Source organism: Lepus europaeus, chromosome 8, assembly GCF_033115175.1.
Source record: "Lepus europaeus isolate LE1 chromosome 8, mLepTim1.pri, whole genome shotgun sequence".
Classification (NCBI taxonomy): domain Eukaryota; kingdom Metazoa; phylum Chordata; class Mammalia; order Lagomorpha; family Leporidae; genus Lepus; species Lepus europaeus.
Genome location: NC_084834.1, coordinates 42,780,897 through 42,794,871, shown reverse-complemented (window position 1 = coordinate 42,794,871; position 13,975 = coordinate 42,780,897). Strand labels below are relative to the sequence as shown.

Sequence of the window (13,975 nt, the reverse complement as noted above, 5' to 3'; positions counted from 1 at the left end):
TGACTCAAAATTGTATTTATTTATTTATTTGAAAATTGGCAGATTTCACTCTCCCACATGTTCTCAACATCCAGGGCTGGTCCAAATTGAAGCCAGGAGAAAATATTTCAATTTGGGTCTGCTACATAAGTACCAGAGACCCAAATATTTGAGCCATCATCTACTGTTTTTTAGGGTGCACAACAGCAATTGGTTAGAATCAGGAGTTCATCCAGTACTTTAAACTAGTAACTCCTAAATGGGATGTAGGCACACCAAGTGCTATCTTAACCAGTTATGCCAAATGCCTATCTCAAATGACTATTCTTTTTGTTTGTTTGTTTTGTTTTTGGACAGGCAGAATGCATAGTGAGAGAGAGAGAGACAGAAATGAAGGTCTTCCTCTTCCGTTGGTTCACCCTCCAATGGCCACTGTGGCCAGGTGCTTCTCCTGGTCTCCCATGCGGTTGCAGGGCCCAAGGACTTGAGCCATCCTCCACTGGCTTCCTGGGCCATAGCAGAGAGCTGGCCTGGAAGAGGGGCAACCGGGATAGAATCCGGTGCCCCGACCAGGACTAGAACCCAGTGTGCCAGCGCCACAGGTGGAGGATTAGCCTATTGAGCCGAGGCGCCGGCCAAAATGACTATTCTTATAAAGGAAACAAGATAAAACCATTCTCTGTGTGAGAGCATGTTAGCAAATACAGAGCACCGAGGAGAGAACATGGTGAAACAAGCATTTAGGTCGATGAGAACAGCAGGACAAAACAAATTCATTCCAATGATTAACAAGAATAACACATCCTGGGCTTTATAAAAATATATTGAAAGGGAGCAATGTTGTTTCTAAAAGGTAAATGTTGATCATTGCAAATGAAAAGATTAATGCCTGGTTACATCTATTTTAAAGGACCCTAAAAGACATTGGCATCTGAGAGAGTAAGGTAAATGTCTATAGAAGATACCATTATAGCACATGGGAGATAAACTAGAATCACATGGGAACAAGGAGGGGGAATTTAAAAAAAATATATTTATTTTGAAAAATAGCACACTAGGGAGAGAGAGGAGAGAAATATCTTCTATCCACTGCTTCACTACCCAAATGGCAAAAACATTCAGGCTTAGTTCAAGTCCAAGCCAGGAGCCTGTAACTCTATCTGGGTCTCCCACCTGGGGGCAGGGGCCCAAGTATTTGGGCCATCTTCTGTAGCCTTCCAAGGCACAATAGCAGGGACCTGGATCTCAAGCAGAGCAGCCAAGACTAAAACTAGCCCACAGGAGGGAAATTTATACAGTGTCAGACCTCAATCAGGATTATTTTTATCTGGTCTTTAATAAAAAGAAAGCAGGGGCCAGCGCTGTGGCATAGCAGGTAAAGTCACGGCTTGCAATGCCTGCATCCCATATGGGCCCCAGTTTGTGCCCCAGCTGCTCCACTCCTGATCCAGCTCTGTGCTATGGCCTGGGGAAAGCAGTAGAAGATGGCCAAGTCCTGCACTGTGTGGGAGATCTGGAAGAAGCTCCTGGCTCTGGCTTCGGAGTGGCACAGCTCCAGCTGTTGTGGCCATTTGGGGAGTGAACCAGTGGATGAAAGACCTCTCTCTCTCTCTCTGTCTCTGACTCTCTGTAACTCTGCCTTTCAAATAAATAAAATGAATCTTAAAAAAAAAAAAAAAAAAAAAAAAAAAAAAAAAAAAAAAAACAGAAATTCATATGAAAAAATAAATAAATGTTGTAATGATAGCTTTGAATTTCTCTATAAGCAGTTTGAGAAGTGTATAATTTACACCTATATAATGTAAGGTCTGTTAATTATTGTTCTGTTTTATAAAATCAGTTAACAGGTTTCGGCATACTGGCTTAGTGAGTAAAGCCTCAGTCTGAAGTGCCGGCATCCCATATGGGTGCCTGTTTGAGTCTCGGCTGCTCTGCTTCCAATTCAGCTCCCTGCTAATGCTCCTTGGAATGCAATGGAGGATGGCTCAAGTGCTTGGGCCATTGCAATCACGTAGGCTACTTTCAAGAAGCTCCTGGCTCCTGATCAAACTCTGGATATTGCGCCCATTTTTCCCTCTCTCCCTCTCTATCTCTGGAACTCTGCCTTTCAAATAAATTAATAAATATTAAAAAAAAAAACTCTCCAGAAGTAACATGTTTAAAAAAGAAAATGAGTTAACAACATATTTTCCAATATATACATGCCCAGAAAACTAGAGTAGGCCATATTTGATTATCAAAAAAAAAAAAAAAAAAAAAAAGCAAAGAAACAACTTGGTGAAGAAACACTATCTGAACATAATATTCTTTTGGATATATTGTAATCTATTATCCTATACATGTGTTCAACATAACGAATCTTATTTAAGTTCTTGAGTTTCAGAGTCATAAATAGGTCTGGTTTCAGAGTCATAAATAGGTCTGGTTTCAGAGTCATAAACAGTTCTGGTTGAGTCTGGGCTTCTCCATTTACTACCTGTTTGACCTTTTGAAATAACTTGAGTTCACTGAAACTCAATTTCCCTTACTGTTAAATAAAGATAATAATAGCAGTGATTCACATTTAATTGACTTATTCTATTTGAATGAGATAATTCTAAATCACTTGGAAAGTGGCATACTGAGAATAAAGGAAGACGTAATAAGTTCCTTTTTAATAGCTCTGTATACAAAAAATATTTTAAATTGGAAGCATCAAAGTTTTATATATTTATTGCTGAAATTATTCACATTTAGCAGTACTTTACTTATGTATTACTAGCTAGTAATATAGCAGAACGCATTTTTGACATGTGAAATTATTTGGGATGAAAATCTTCTGGGACTTTAAAGTACTATCAGTTCTAGGTCTGACCTACATTGACAGGTAAATCAGGTATTCCTTTATTCTTCCAAGGTCATCCACTCAATTGTGCTTTCTACTTGGCATTCAGGCTTGCAAACCATTCTTTGAAGTTGTAGGCCTGTCTTATTCATGATAGATCTTAAGCTTCTTTTAAACTTGAGCCAAGTTTGGGTAACAGTTCTAATCACCAAAGAATTCTTTCCAGATAGTGTGATTTCTTTCGCCTGCATTATGCAGACTTTACATTGTTTTATAAAGGAAGAACAGCAGTTTTGAGCTGTACACTAATTTAAAACTCAGTTAAATGTGTCGACATTGCATTATTTTTGTCATTCTTAAATAATATTTTTGAAGAAAAAATAGATCACATGACGGTTTCTGATATTCAACAATTGAAAAGGAGTTCATTCACATTTATTTGTTTTAAATATACAGAGGATTTTTTGGGGTATCATTAAAGGAAATTGGTTTTCTCTATATTCACCATGCTTTCCTCAGAATACTGAAAAAAAAATTCTGTCTAGGTTGTTTATATAATAGCTAAAAAACACTTCAAATATCAGTATTGGATAGAGTTTTGGAGCACAAGTTATTTTAAAGTTATTTTGTATTCCATTTACTTCAATTTATGGAATAGAATGCTAGAAACTTACCAAAGGGTATATTAGTAAAATGTAGCAGGGCTAGGATCTGAACCAAGTTCATGCATAGAATCACTGTTTTCATTTCAAACAATGAAGCATAAGAAATACATTATATGTTACTTTTGCCCTAACCAAATATAAAATACATCATAGAATATGTTTCAAATTAGTTCACAAAGACTTTTGCTTATATATCTCCAAATTACCTCTTTTAAATATGCTACTCATATTATTCATAATATTCATAATTATTCATAATATTCATGTTCATATAATTTATGAGTTAACTTCACCAAAATGTGGGTACTAAGAACATTTCATTTACAAACAATATCTCCCAGATGAATTCAAAAATATAATTTTGTGTGTGTTTATATGATTCTTTAGGATTAATTTTTAGAATTAAGATTTCTTGACAAAATGTAAATGTATGTATAGCTTGCTTAGGGTTGTCCAATTGCCTACACAAGACTGTATCATTTTGAGCTATTAAACAGTGGTTTTTGAGAAGAAATGGTTTCCCATATCCTCAGCAACAGAGGTTATTATCCGTTGTGCACTTTTGCTAATCCTAAAGATGAAAGATGGTGAACCACAGTTTTATTTTTGTATACCAGAGCTGAGATGTGGTGCATGTATAGGATAAAATTTGCATATGTAAAGTATACAATTAAATGGTGTTCAATATTCATATATTTGTGCAACTATCACCACTGTTTACATTTAGAACACTTTCTTTATTCCTCAGAGAATCTCATACCCATGGGAAATGATCTCCCATTTTCCTAACCTCAGTCCTTGGCAAATATAAGTTAATTTTCTGCCTGGACAGATGAAACATACTTGCCCATTCTGGATATTTTATATAAATAAAATGATAAAATACAATATGTATCTGTATCTGTCTGTGTTCATTCAGCACAGTGTTTGTGAAGTCTGTTCATATTGTAACATTTTTCTGTATTTCATTCCTTTTAGTGGCTGGATAACGTTCTATAAATACCTTGTTTATTCATTCATTGGTTGATGACATTATACATGATTTTAACTTTTGTTGAGTAAAATGAACAATTGTATATGGGTCTTTGTGTTGCTGTCTTTTTAGTTAAAAAGTACATCATTTATTTAATGTGCTTTATTTCACTTTCCTACTTTATCACATTCATTTAAACTTGAAGAACATCACTTAAAAGAAGAAATGAAAAAAGTATATCACCACCCTCTTTACTCTCTGTCTTAAGAGAATTTAATTTTTTTAAACACTTTTATTAAATATTGAAAATGTCCTCTCCATTCTTAGTTCATGGGAAAGTTTATTTAAATCAGAGATGGGTATTGAATTACATCAAATGTTCTTATTATATCTACTAAGATGGCCATACATACAAGTGTTCCCTTTTATTCTGTTTAATGATGAAAGTGATTATTTTATTTTCAAACAGTGACAGATTTAATTTTGAAATAAGCACAAAATTTAGAACCTTTTATTATACAATGGTCAGTCCTTAGCTGCAGTCCACTTTCCATGGTCTAAGTTCTCATGATCAAATGCAATCCAAAAATATTAAATGGAAGATTCTAAAAGTAAACAATTCATAAGTTTTTAATTGAACACTGTCCTGAGTAGCATGATGAAATCTCACACCTGCCAGCTCAGTCTGTTAAAGTTCTAAAAATCTCATAGATTCTGTTTGCCACCCACCCATCAGATGCTAGGTCTAGGTTTGAATTTAAGGGACAAGGGTTTATATTATATGCAAATACAATGATATAAGGTATAATGGACTTGACCATCTGTGGATTTTGGTATCCACTGTGAGTGTGTTAGGACAGGGTAGTGGGTGCCTAGAATCAATCCCTGATGGATACCATGGCATGACTGTGCCATCTGAGAGATATGCCTGTTTACATTGTTTGCACATGTCAAAATGGAGCCATTTGTTTTCCACTGTCCATATGTACTGGATAGAAGAAGAATATCAGATACATTATTTGGCAATATATTTGGCAATATATTTCTCCCATTGTGTTTGCTGCTGTTTCGTGTTCTTAGCAATATAATTTTAGGGACAAAGTTAATTTTCATTAGTATTTTAACAAAGTCCATTTTGCTTCCTTTTACTTTTTATATTTCCATTTTTCATATTATAGAAGAAACCACTGTCTAACTTGAGATCATGATATATACTCCTATGTTCTGGTATACAAGTTAAATGGTTGTTCCTTTTGCTTTAAGCCTATCATCCCATTTTAAATTAATGTATATACCTGGTGTAGGTTGTCATATTTATTTTTTCCCATGCAAATATTCAGTATCTCAGCATCATTACTTAAAAAGATTGTTGTTTCCTCATTGAATTAGCATGACACAATTGTTGAAAATAAATTGGCCTTAAGTATGAGGATTTATTTCTGGACTGACTTAATGTAGGCTCAGTCTTGTTTTCTTATTGCAAATGGAGTTTGATTTTCAAATAGGTGTGTGTGCTATTTACAAAACCATTTTCCTGAACTTTATCATCTTGATCATTTTTCACCAAAATTTTAGATCATTTTCCAGGTTTTAAGAACTCTTTAGTGAGAATACTGAACAATAAATATAACAATATTAATAATCATATAAAAGTAAAATTATTTTTACCCTTTGCCTTTAAGATGTCTGCCCAAAATCTAAAGTAGTTTTTTTTTTTTAGTATTAGCCTTGCATATATTATAGGGAAACAGATAGTCCACTCAACATTGTTTATTTAAAATAAAAGGATAATTTCCCCTGTATTTACAAAGAGCCAGTATATTTCACTTTGCTTCTTGACTTTTCACAAGATTTGGACATAACTATCTTAATTTCTTTGAGCACCTGGTAATCATTTCCAGGCAAATCTGTGTGCACATGCCTATTTTCAATAGGCATGATTTTTTTATTCTCCTTGGAAATAGGAGTTCTGTCTAAGAAGAAAAAAAAAAAAAAAAAAAAAAAAAAAAAAAAACCATGGGAAATCTGCCTTGACCTATACCTATAGAAACCTCACTTATGTCCTCTACCATGGAAACTGTGGTGTCATGTAGACAATCCTTTCTTTGCAAATATTTTCCTTGTCCACTTAAGGTGCTTTGTATTAGCTACAATCAGCACAAAACCACCTGTATACTGAGTTACTAATTCTACTGTTCTTAATATTTATCCACAAACATTGAAACTACAGAGGCAAAGATGTATTATTAACCTGATTATTAAAGGACAGCAAAAATGAAAATTCAATGTACTATGATGACAACAAAAGTGTTGGCTTATTGACAAACTGATTATAAAGAATGTGTACTTATCCAAACAGTGACTGGTGTATGGTTCAATAAAAACTAAACCTATCAACATAAACATAATCCTCTTAAGTTGCTTGATAACAGCTTTTGACATTGACATTCATGGTTTCATAACCTCCCATCTAGAAGATTCTAACAAGCTCAGTAATATTTTTTAAGCATGCTCTGAAAGACAAACTAAACAAAGGGATTACTGCAACAGACTAAGAAATAAAAATGCTCAAGAGTACATATTGTACATGACAGAAAGTAAAGAAGTATACAGCATCCAGTTGAAACTACATTAAAAATTTAGGTGAACAGGATTACCTAGCTTGGAATGCTGCCAAGATAAGAATAAAGAGTTTAGAATTATCACAGAGAACTATTGTGGCAATGCTAACTGCAAACCCAAAGCATCAATTTCTACTTCTGTTGTCAAAATGACTTTTTGATGATGCTGATAATTGTTTTCTCCTTATAACATATATGTGTATAGTATAATACATGATATATGTTAGTTATAATATATATTATTATATAATAATTATTATCATCTGCCATATCTATGTCAAAATTATGATAAGATCCTAGATATTATGAAGGTTTTTATTGCAACTCCAGCCACAGTTAAAACAAATTATATTTGAAAAGACACTACTTAGAGTTTTTTAACCTGAATTGTATGCTTTCTTCAAATTTAACTAACTGCATTTTTCAGTGTTAAGTTTAAAATTGGATAATTTAAACAGAATTTTTATGACAGCATAAATATGGCATGCAGTAAAGTCATTTCTTAAAAATAGTTTGTATTTATTCAGGGGATGACATTGTGGCAGAGTGGGTACTATGTGCAATACTTACATCCCATATATAACCACTGGTTCAAGTCCTGGTTGTGTAACTTCTAATCCAGTTTTCCTGAGTCTGGAAAAGTAGTGGAAGATGGCCCAAGTACTTCAACCCCTGCCATCCACCTGGAGGACCCAGATGGAGTTCCAAGCTCTTGGCTTTTGCCTGGCCCCACCCAGCTATTGGGACCACTTGAGGAATGAACTAGTGGATGGAAGATCTTGCTCTTTCCATCTCACTGCCTCTCCCTTTCTGTCTGTAACTTTGGCTTTCAAATAGATCAATAAACATTTAAAAATTAGAAAGGATAATATATATTTTAAATGATTTATTTATTTGAAAGGCAGAGTTACAAACACACACACACACACACACAGAGAAACTTTCTACCTATTGGTTCACTCCTCAAATCTCTGCAACAATCAGTGTTAGACTAAGCCAAAACAATGAGCCAGGAACTACATCCAGGTTTCCTGCATGAGTGGCAGGAGCCCAAGTACTTGAACCATCACCTGTTGCCTGCCCAGGTGCATTAACAAGGAGCTGTATCAGAAGCTGAGGAGCCGAGACTCAAACTATCCCTCTGACAGACAATTCCAGTTCTGATCCCTGAAAAGATGCTTCTTTATCTGAGAGTTTTGAAGATTCTAGATCAGGGTGCTGACAGTGCCTTGGCTCTAGTGAAGACCTCATTGTAATGACATCTCAGTTGTGGTTGAGGTGTGGGAGGCAGAGATCACATGGTGAGATAGGAAGCCAGAGAGGGATGCAAAGGACAAATTTGCTCTTTTATATTAACTCCCTCTTGCAAGAACTAGCCATAGCCTACCAGTACTGTGTCAATTTCTTGTGATTTAATTACTTACACCTCTTAAAGTTTCCACACCACCGGCCAACACCACAAGAACAAGCCACTCAACCTATGTACCTTAGGTTATGCACTCAAATCATACTCATGTATTCACAACATTTAATTTTAATATTTTTTTTAAAAAGTATGTATTTGTCTGAAACAGAGCTATAGAGAGAAAGAGAGAGAGAAAGAGAGAGAGGAAGAGAGAGAGAGAGAGATCTCTAGATGGCCACAAATGCCAGCACTGGGCCAGACGAAGCCCAGGAGCTTCTTCCAGTCTCCCATGTGGGTAACAAGGCCCAAAAACTTGGGGCATAATCCTGTGATTTCTCCAAGCCATAAGTAGGGAGTTGGATTTGCAATGGAACAACCCAATGCCCATATGAGATTAGAGCATTGCAGGTTGTGTTTTTACCTGCTATGCCATAAATGTTGTCCCCTCATCTAGGTCTTTCCATAGTATATAATAAATTAGTTTTTGTTTCTTTTTTTCAATAAATTTTTAAAGATTTATTTATTTATTTGAAAGCTAGCGTTGCAGAGAGAAAGAGAATCTTCCAACTGCTGGCTCACTCTCCAAATGGCCACAATGGCCAGGGCTGGGCCAGACCAAAGCCGACAGCCAGGAGTTTCTTCTTTTTTCCAAGTCTCCTATGTGGTTGCAAGGGTCCAAGAAATTGGGCTACCTTCCACTGCTTTCCCAGGTGCATTAGCAGGGAGCTAGATCTGAAGGGGAGTAACCAGGATTAGAAAGAGCTCCCATTGGGATATCAATGCCACAGCTTTATTGGTTACAGAACAGCAGCCCCCAACATTTTTATATATAAATCTGTATGACATAATGTAGAAAAGAGGGAAGAAATTATGGCAAAAAAGGATGTATAGTGCTCTGCAAGTATCACATTGAGGGAAGTAAGAATATTAATGAAAGTTAACAAAAAATAAAATAAGCACAAATTAAGTTAAACATTTTGATAGTTACAAAGAAAAGCAATAAGGAACTGAAAACAATATTTTGGTTAAATATGTGGAGGAAAAAAATACAGGGAAATCCCACAGGTTAGTTCTAGCCTCATTTTTCATCTTGGTATCAATAGGATATACCAAAATGTGGTAGACCAAAATAAAGAAAAGCAGCAGTATTCCTTTAAAGGATTAACTGGAGAAATTGTTCAAGAATGGTTCTATGGGAAGAGAAAGGATTGAAAAGAAAAATACTGCTTTCAACCAGGACTCCATTCGGTCAATGATAGGTCCCTATGTTCATATAAAAATCTTGACAAAAACTATTTATAACAGGTAATATGAAAGTATTTTCATTTACTTGCAGCTTTATTCCATATTCAAGTAGAGTAAAAATGACACAATGAACAATTAACATTTTTTTTGACAGGCAGAGTTAAACAATGAGAGAGAGACAGAAAGAAAGGTCTTCCTTTTTGCTGTTGGTTCACCCTCCAATGGCTGCTGCGGCTGGTGCACCACACCGATCCGAAGCCAGGAGCCAGGTGCTTCTCCTGGTCTCCCAGGCGGGTGCAGGGCCCAAGCACTTGGGCCATCCTCCACTGCACTCCCAGGCCACAGCAGGAAGCTGGACTGGAAGAGGAGCAACCGGGACTAGAACCTGGGATGCTGGTGCCTCAGGCGGAGGATTAGCCTATTGAGCCACGGCGCCGGCCAATTAATATATTTATACTGAGAAATCTTGTTGGAAGCATATTTCAATAGTGAAAAATATGCAGGTCCATGAAAGACTTAAATGTAGAGATTTCCTTTAGTGTGGTGTCAGAGAGCTAGAAATTTGTCCCTATAAGATTTAAATTAAACTTCCTTAAGTCACAAATGAATTTAAGTTCACAGCAACCAAATTAATAAGTATAATAACAATATGTTATACAGATGGATAAAACATATAGGTTAATCTGAACTACAAAAAGAAAAATGAATAGAAATTGTATGAGTTAGAAATTACTAGAAATATGTATATCCACAGAAAATTTACAAACTACTTTTGACTTTTCTGTGGGAAATTCTAATACTTTTTTCTATACTGCTTTTAATGTTTCTCTCAATAAAGAAACAGTAAATTTTAATAAAGTAAAAAGAAGTACTGACTTGTGGTTAGAAAGATGCTAATAATAATTAGGACAATGCTTCAAACTCAGAAATGTTATATGTGTATGTGTTTGTGTGTTTTATATTATACATATACCTGAACATTAAAACTGTAAATGGATCCATGCAGAAACAAGAAAAAGAACATAAAATCTAGATTATTTAAAATTATCAGATTCATGATAACAAAATTTAATATTTTTCAATCTGCATATTGAGTTGTGTCCCATGAGGGTGAGGTTTATATTTGTGTGCATAAAAAAATAAAATATATAACTACATGGCATTCTAGTTAAGAAAAAAATAACATGAAAGCATAACACTTTCTAAATTACCACCAGGAACTCAATTCCAATTTATGCATAACAGATATATATATATATATATATATATATATATATATAAACAGATATATATATACACACATATATATCTTTGCAGATATGTATGTCATATTGTTTATATATGTATATATGTATATATATATGTATATTTTCAAAGATCTAGAACGGATAGAAAAATTAGGCAGGTGAGAATATTTGGACAAAAGGATTAGGTTTCCATACAGGTAAGTAATAGAGAAATCTAATTAACCTAAACTTCTTAAAGCATGAGTTAGGACACTTGCTTTTGACAATGCCATCCACATAGACATTAGATAACAGGATTTTAAGAAGGTGGCTCTAATTTTACTTCATCTTGATATAGAAATCTTCTTAACTCAGGTTCAGAAAAACGTCAAATATCTTGGTAAATTTCTATTAATATTTGCATATTTGTGATCCTAAAAATAGAAAGAATGCTATTTTTCAACAGTCAGTAAAAGACTCTAAAGCATCAATAAGCCTTAAGAAGCAAACTTTACAAACCATCACATAAAAAGAACTGTTATAGCCAGCTTAGATTCTATTCAGTATTGAACAAATCATAAAATTATAGCATTCAAGGACTAAAAACAAATAAACAGATAATTGTTCAACCTAAAACTGATGCAAAAATTATATCTAATCACTTTGGAAAGTGACATATCATATTATCAATGAGGCATTAAAAATCAAATCAAATAGAGGTCACAGGCAGTGAAATTTAATGGGAAATCTGCCTGTTAATTGACTGGTAGAACAAAATTTTACATGTTTAGATTTTGATATTTAATATTTTAACTCATGGAAGACCTATAATGTTTATTCACCAATTCAATTTTTTTTGTTTGTTTGTTTTTTTGTACAAGTAGTATGAAGAAAAAAAAAACACTATTCTGCAACAGAAGGGACAAGGGCTGTAAGAAATGTCAAATCTCAAAATGTCTATTTCACTCCAATACATTACATTTCAGGTAGTTTATTAGGAATATCAGATCAGGGAAAGCATATGATATCTGTCTTTCAGAGACTGGCTGATTTCACTAAGTACAACTGTTTCCATTTGCATCCATCTTGTTGCAAGTGACTGGATTTCATTTTTTTTTTTACAGCTGAGTAGTAATCCATAGTGTGTATATGCACCATAATTTCTTTACCCAGTCAACATTTGATGGGCATCTGAGTTTATTCCATATCATAGCTATTGTGAATTGTACTACAATGAACATGGGAGTAGAGATAATTGTTTGAGATGCTGATTTCATTTGGTTTGGATAAATTCTCAGGATTGGGATGGCTGGATCATATGGTAGGTCTACATTCAGATTTCTGAGGTATCTCCATACTATCTTTCACAGTGGCTGCATCAGTTTATATTCCCACCATCAGTGGACTAGGGTACCTTTTCCCCACATTCTCACCAGCATTTGTCATTTGTTGATTTCTGTATGTGAGCTATCCTACTGGAGTGTGGTGAAACATCATTGCTGTTTTGATTTTTATTTTCCTGATGGCTAGTGATCTTGAGCATTTTCTCAAGTGTCTATTGGCCATTTGAATTTCCTCTCTCAAAAAATGCTTGTTAAAATCCTTTGCCCATTTCTTAACTGGGTTGTTTGTTTTACTGTAGTTGAAATTCTTGGACTCTTTATGTTAACCCTTTATAAGTTGCATAGTTTGCAAATATTTTCTTTCATTATGTTTGTTGCCTCTTCACCTTGCTGAATGTTTCTTCTTCAGTGTAGAACTCCTAAGCTAGATGTAATACCAATTTTGGATTTGATTGTTTGTCATTTTGGTGATTTTTCCAAAAAGTCTTTGCTTGTGCCAATGTCTTACAGAGTTTCCCAATGTTCTCTAGTTATTTGAAGGTATCAGGCCATAGATTTAGGCTTTTGACCTACTTTGAGTTCATTTTTGTGTAAGGTATAAGCTATAGGTCTAGTTTTGTGCTTCTGCACCTGGAGATCCAGTTTCCCGGAATATCACCCCCGGATAATCATGCTTACATGTGTGTTTTTGGCCTGAAAAGTGGATGAATTCAATGTATCTAGTCCTCAGTTTGTTGGAAATCTTCGGGAGAGTCCTCTTGGACAGGAAAAGGCACTAGAACAGATTTTGGAATATGAACTACTACTTATACAGCAACTTAATTTCCACCTTATTGTCCACAATCCTTATAGACCGTTTGAGTGCTTCCTCATTGATTTAAAGACTTGCTACCCCATGTTGGAGAACCCAGAGATGTTGAGGAAAACAACTGATGACTTTCTTAATAGAATTGCACTGACGGATGCTTACCTTTTATACACTCCTTCCCAAATTGCCCTGACTGCCATTTTATCTAGTGCCTCCCGGGCTGGAATTAATATGGAAAGTTACTTATCAGAGAGTCTGATGCTGAGAGAGAACAGAACTTGCTTGTCCCAGTTACTGGATATAATGAAAAGCATGAGAAACTTAGTAAAAAAGTATGAACCACCCAGACCTGAAGAAGTTGCTGTTCTGAAACAGAAGTTGGAACGATACCACTCAGCTGAGCTTGCACTTAATGTAATTACAAAGAAGAGAAAAGGCTATGAAGATGACGACTATGTCTCAAAGAAAGCCAAACAGGAGGGGGAAGAATGGACTGATGACGACTTCGTAGATTCCCTCTAGCCCTTTAAAGTTGATTTGTCACTGCTAACTAATCAGCAGAAATAGGAAGCATATCTGGATTTTAACTGCATTTAAAAAGTTCATTGTGAAAAATCAAATCTTTTCTGTTATTTAAATTGTTTACCTTTTTTGGCAGCTTTGTGTAAAATAAACCCAGAATAATAAAAAAAATTGTAAAAGAGAGTGTTATTCTCCCAAGGAGTGATTTTAACTCCTTTATTAAAGACAAATTGAGTTTAGATGCATGGATTGATTTCTGGAGTTTCTATTCTGTTCCATTGCCCTACAAATCTGTTTTTATGCCAGTACTAGGCTATTTTGATTATAACTGCCCTGTAGTCTCTCTTGAAATCAGGTATTGTGA

General features: G+C 34.9%; 1 protein-coding gene across 1 annotated transcript; it reads left to right on the top strand.

The window, feature by feature from the left end:
* The first annotated feature begins 12,935 nt into the window (after positions 1-12,935).
* LOC133765522 (cyclin-H-like) lies at positions 12,936-13,758 on the top strand. The gene has a single exon (XM_062199078.1). It carries the CDS (start codon positions 13,177-13,179, stop codon positions 13,609-13,611), a length of 435 nt encoding a protein of 144 aa, XP_062055062.1. The 5' UTR covers positions 12,936-13,176; the 3' UTR covers positions 13,612-13,758.
* The last annotated feature ends 217 nt before the right edge of the window (positions 13,759-13,975 follow it).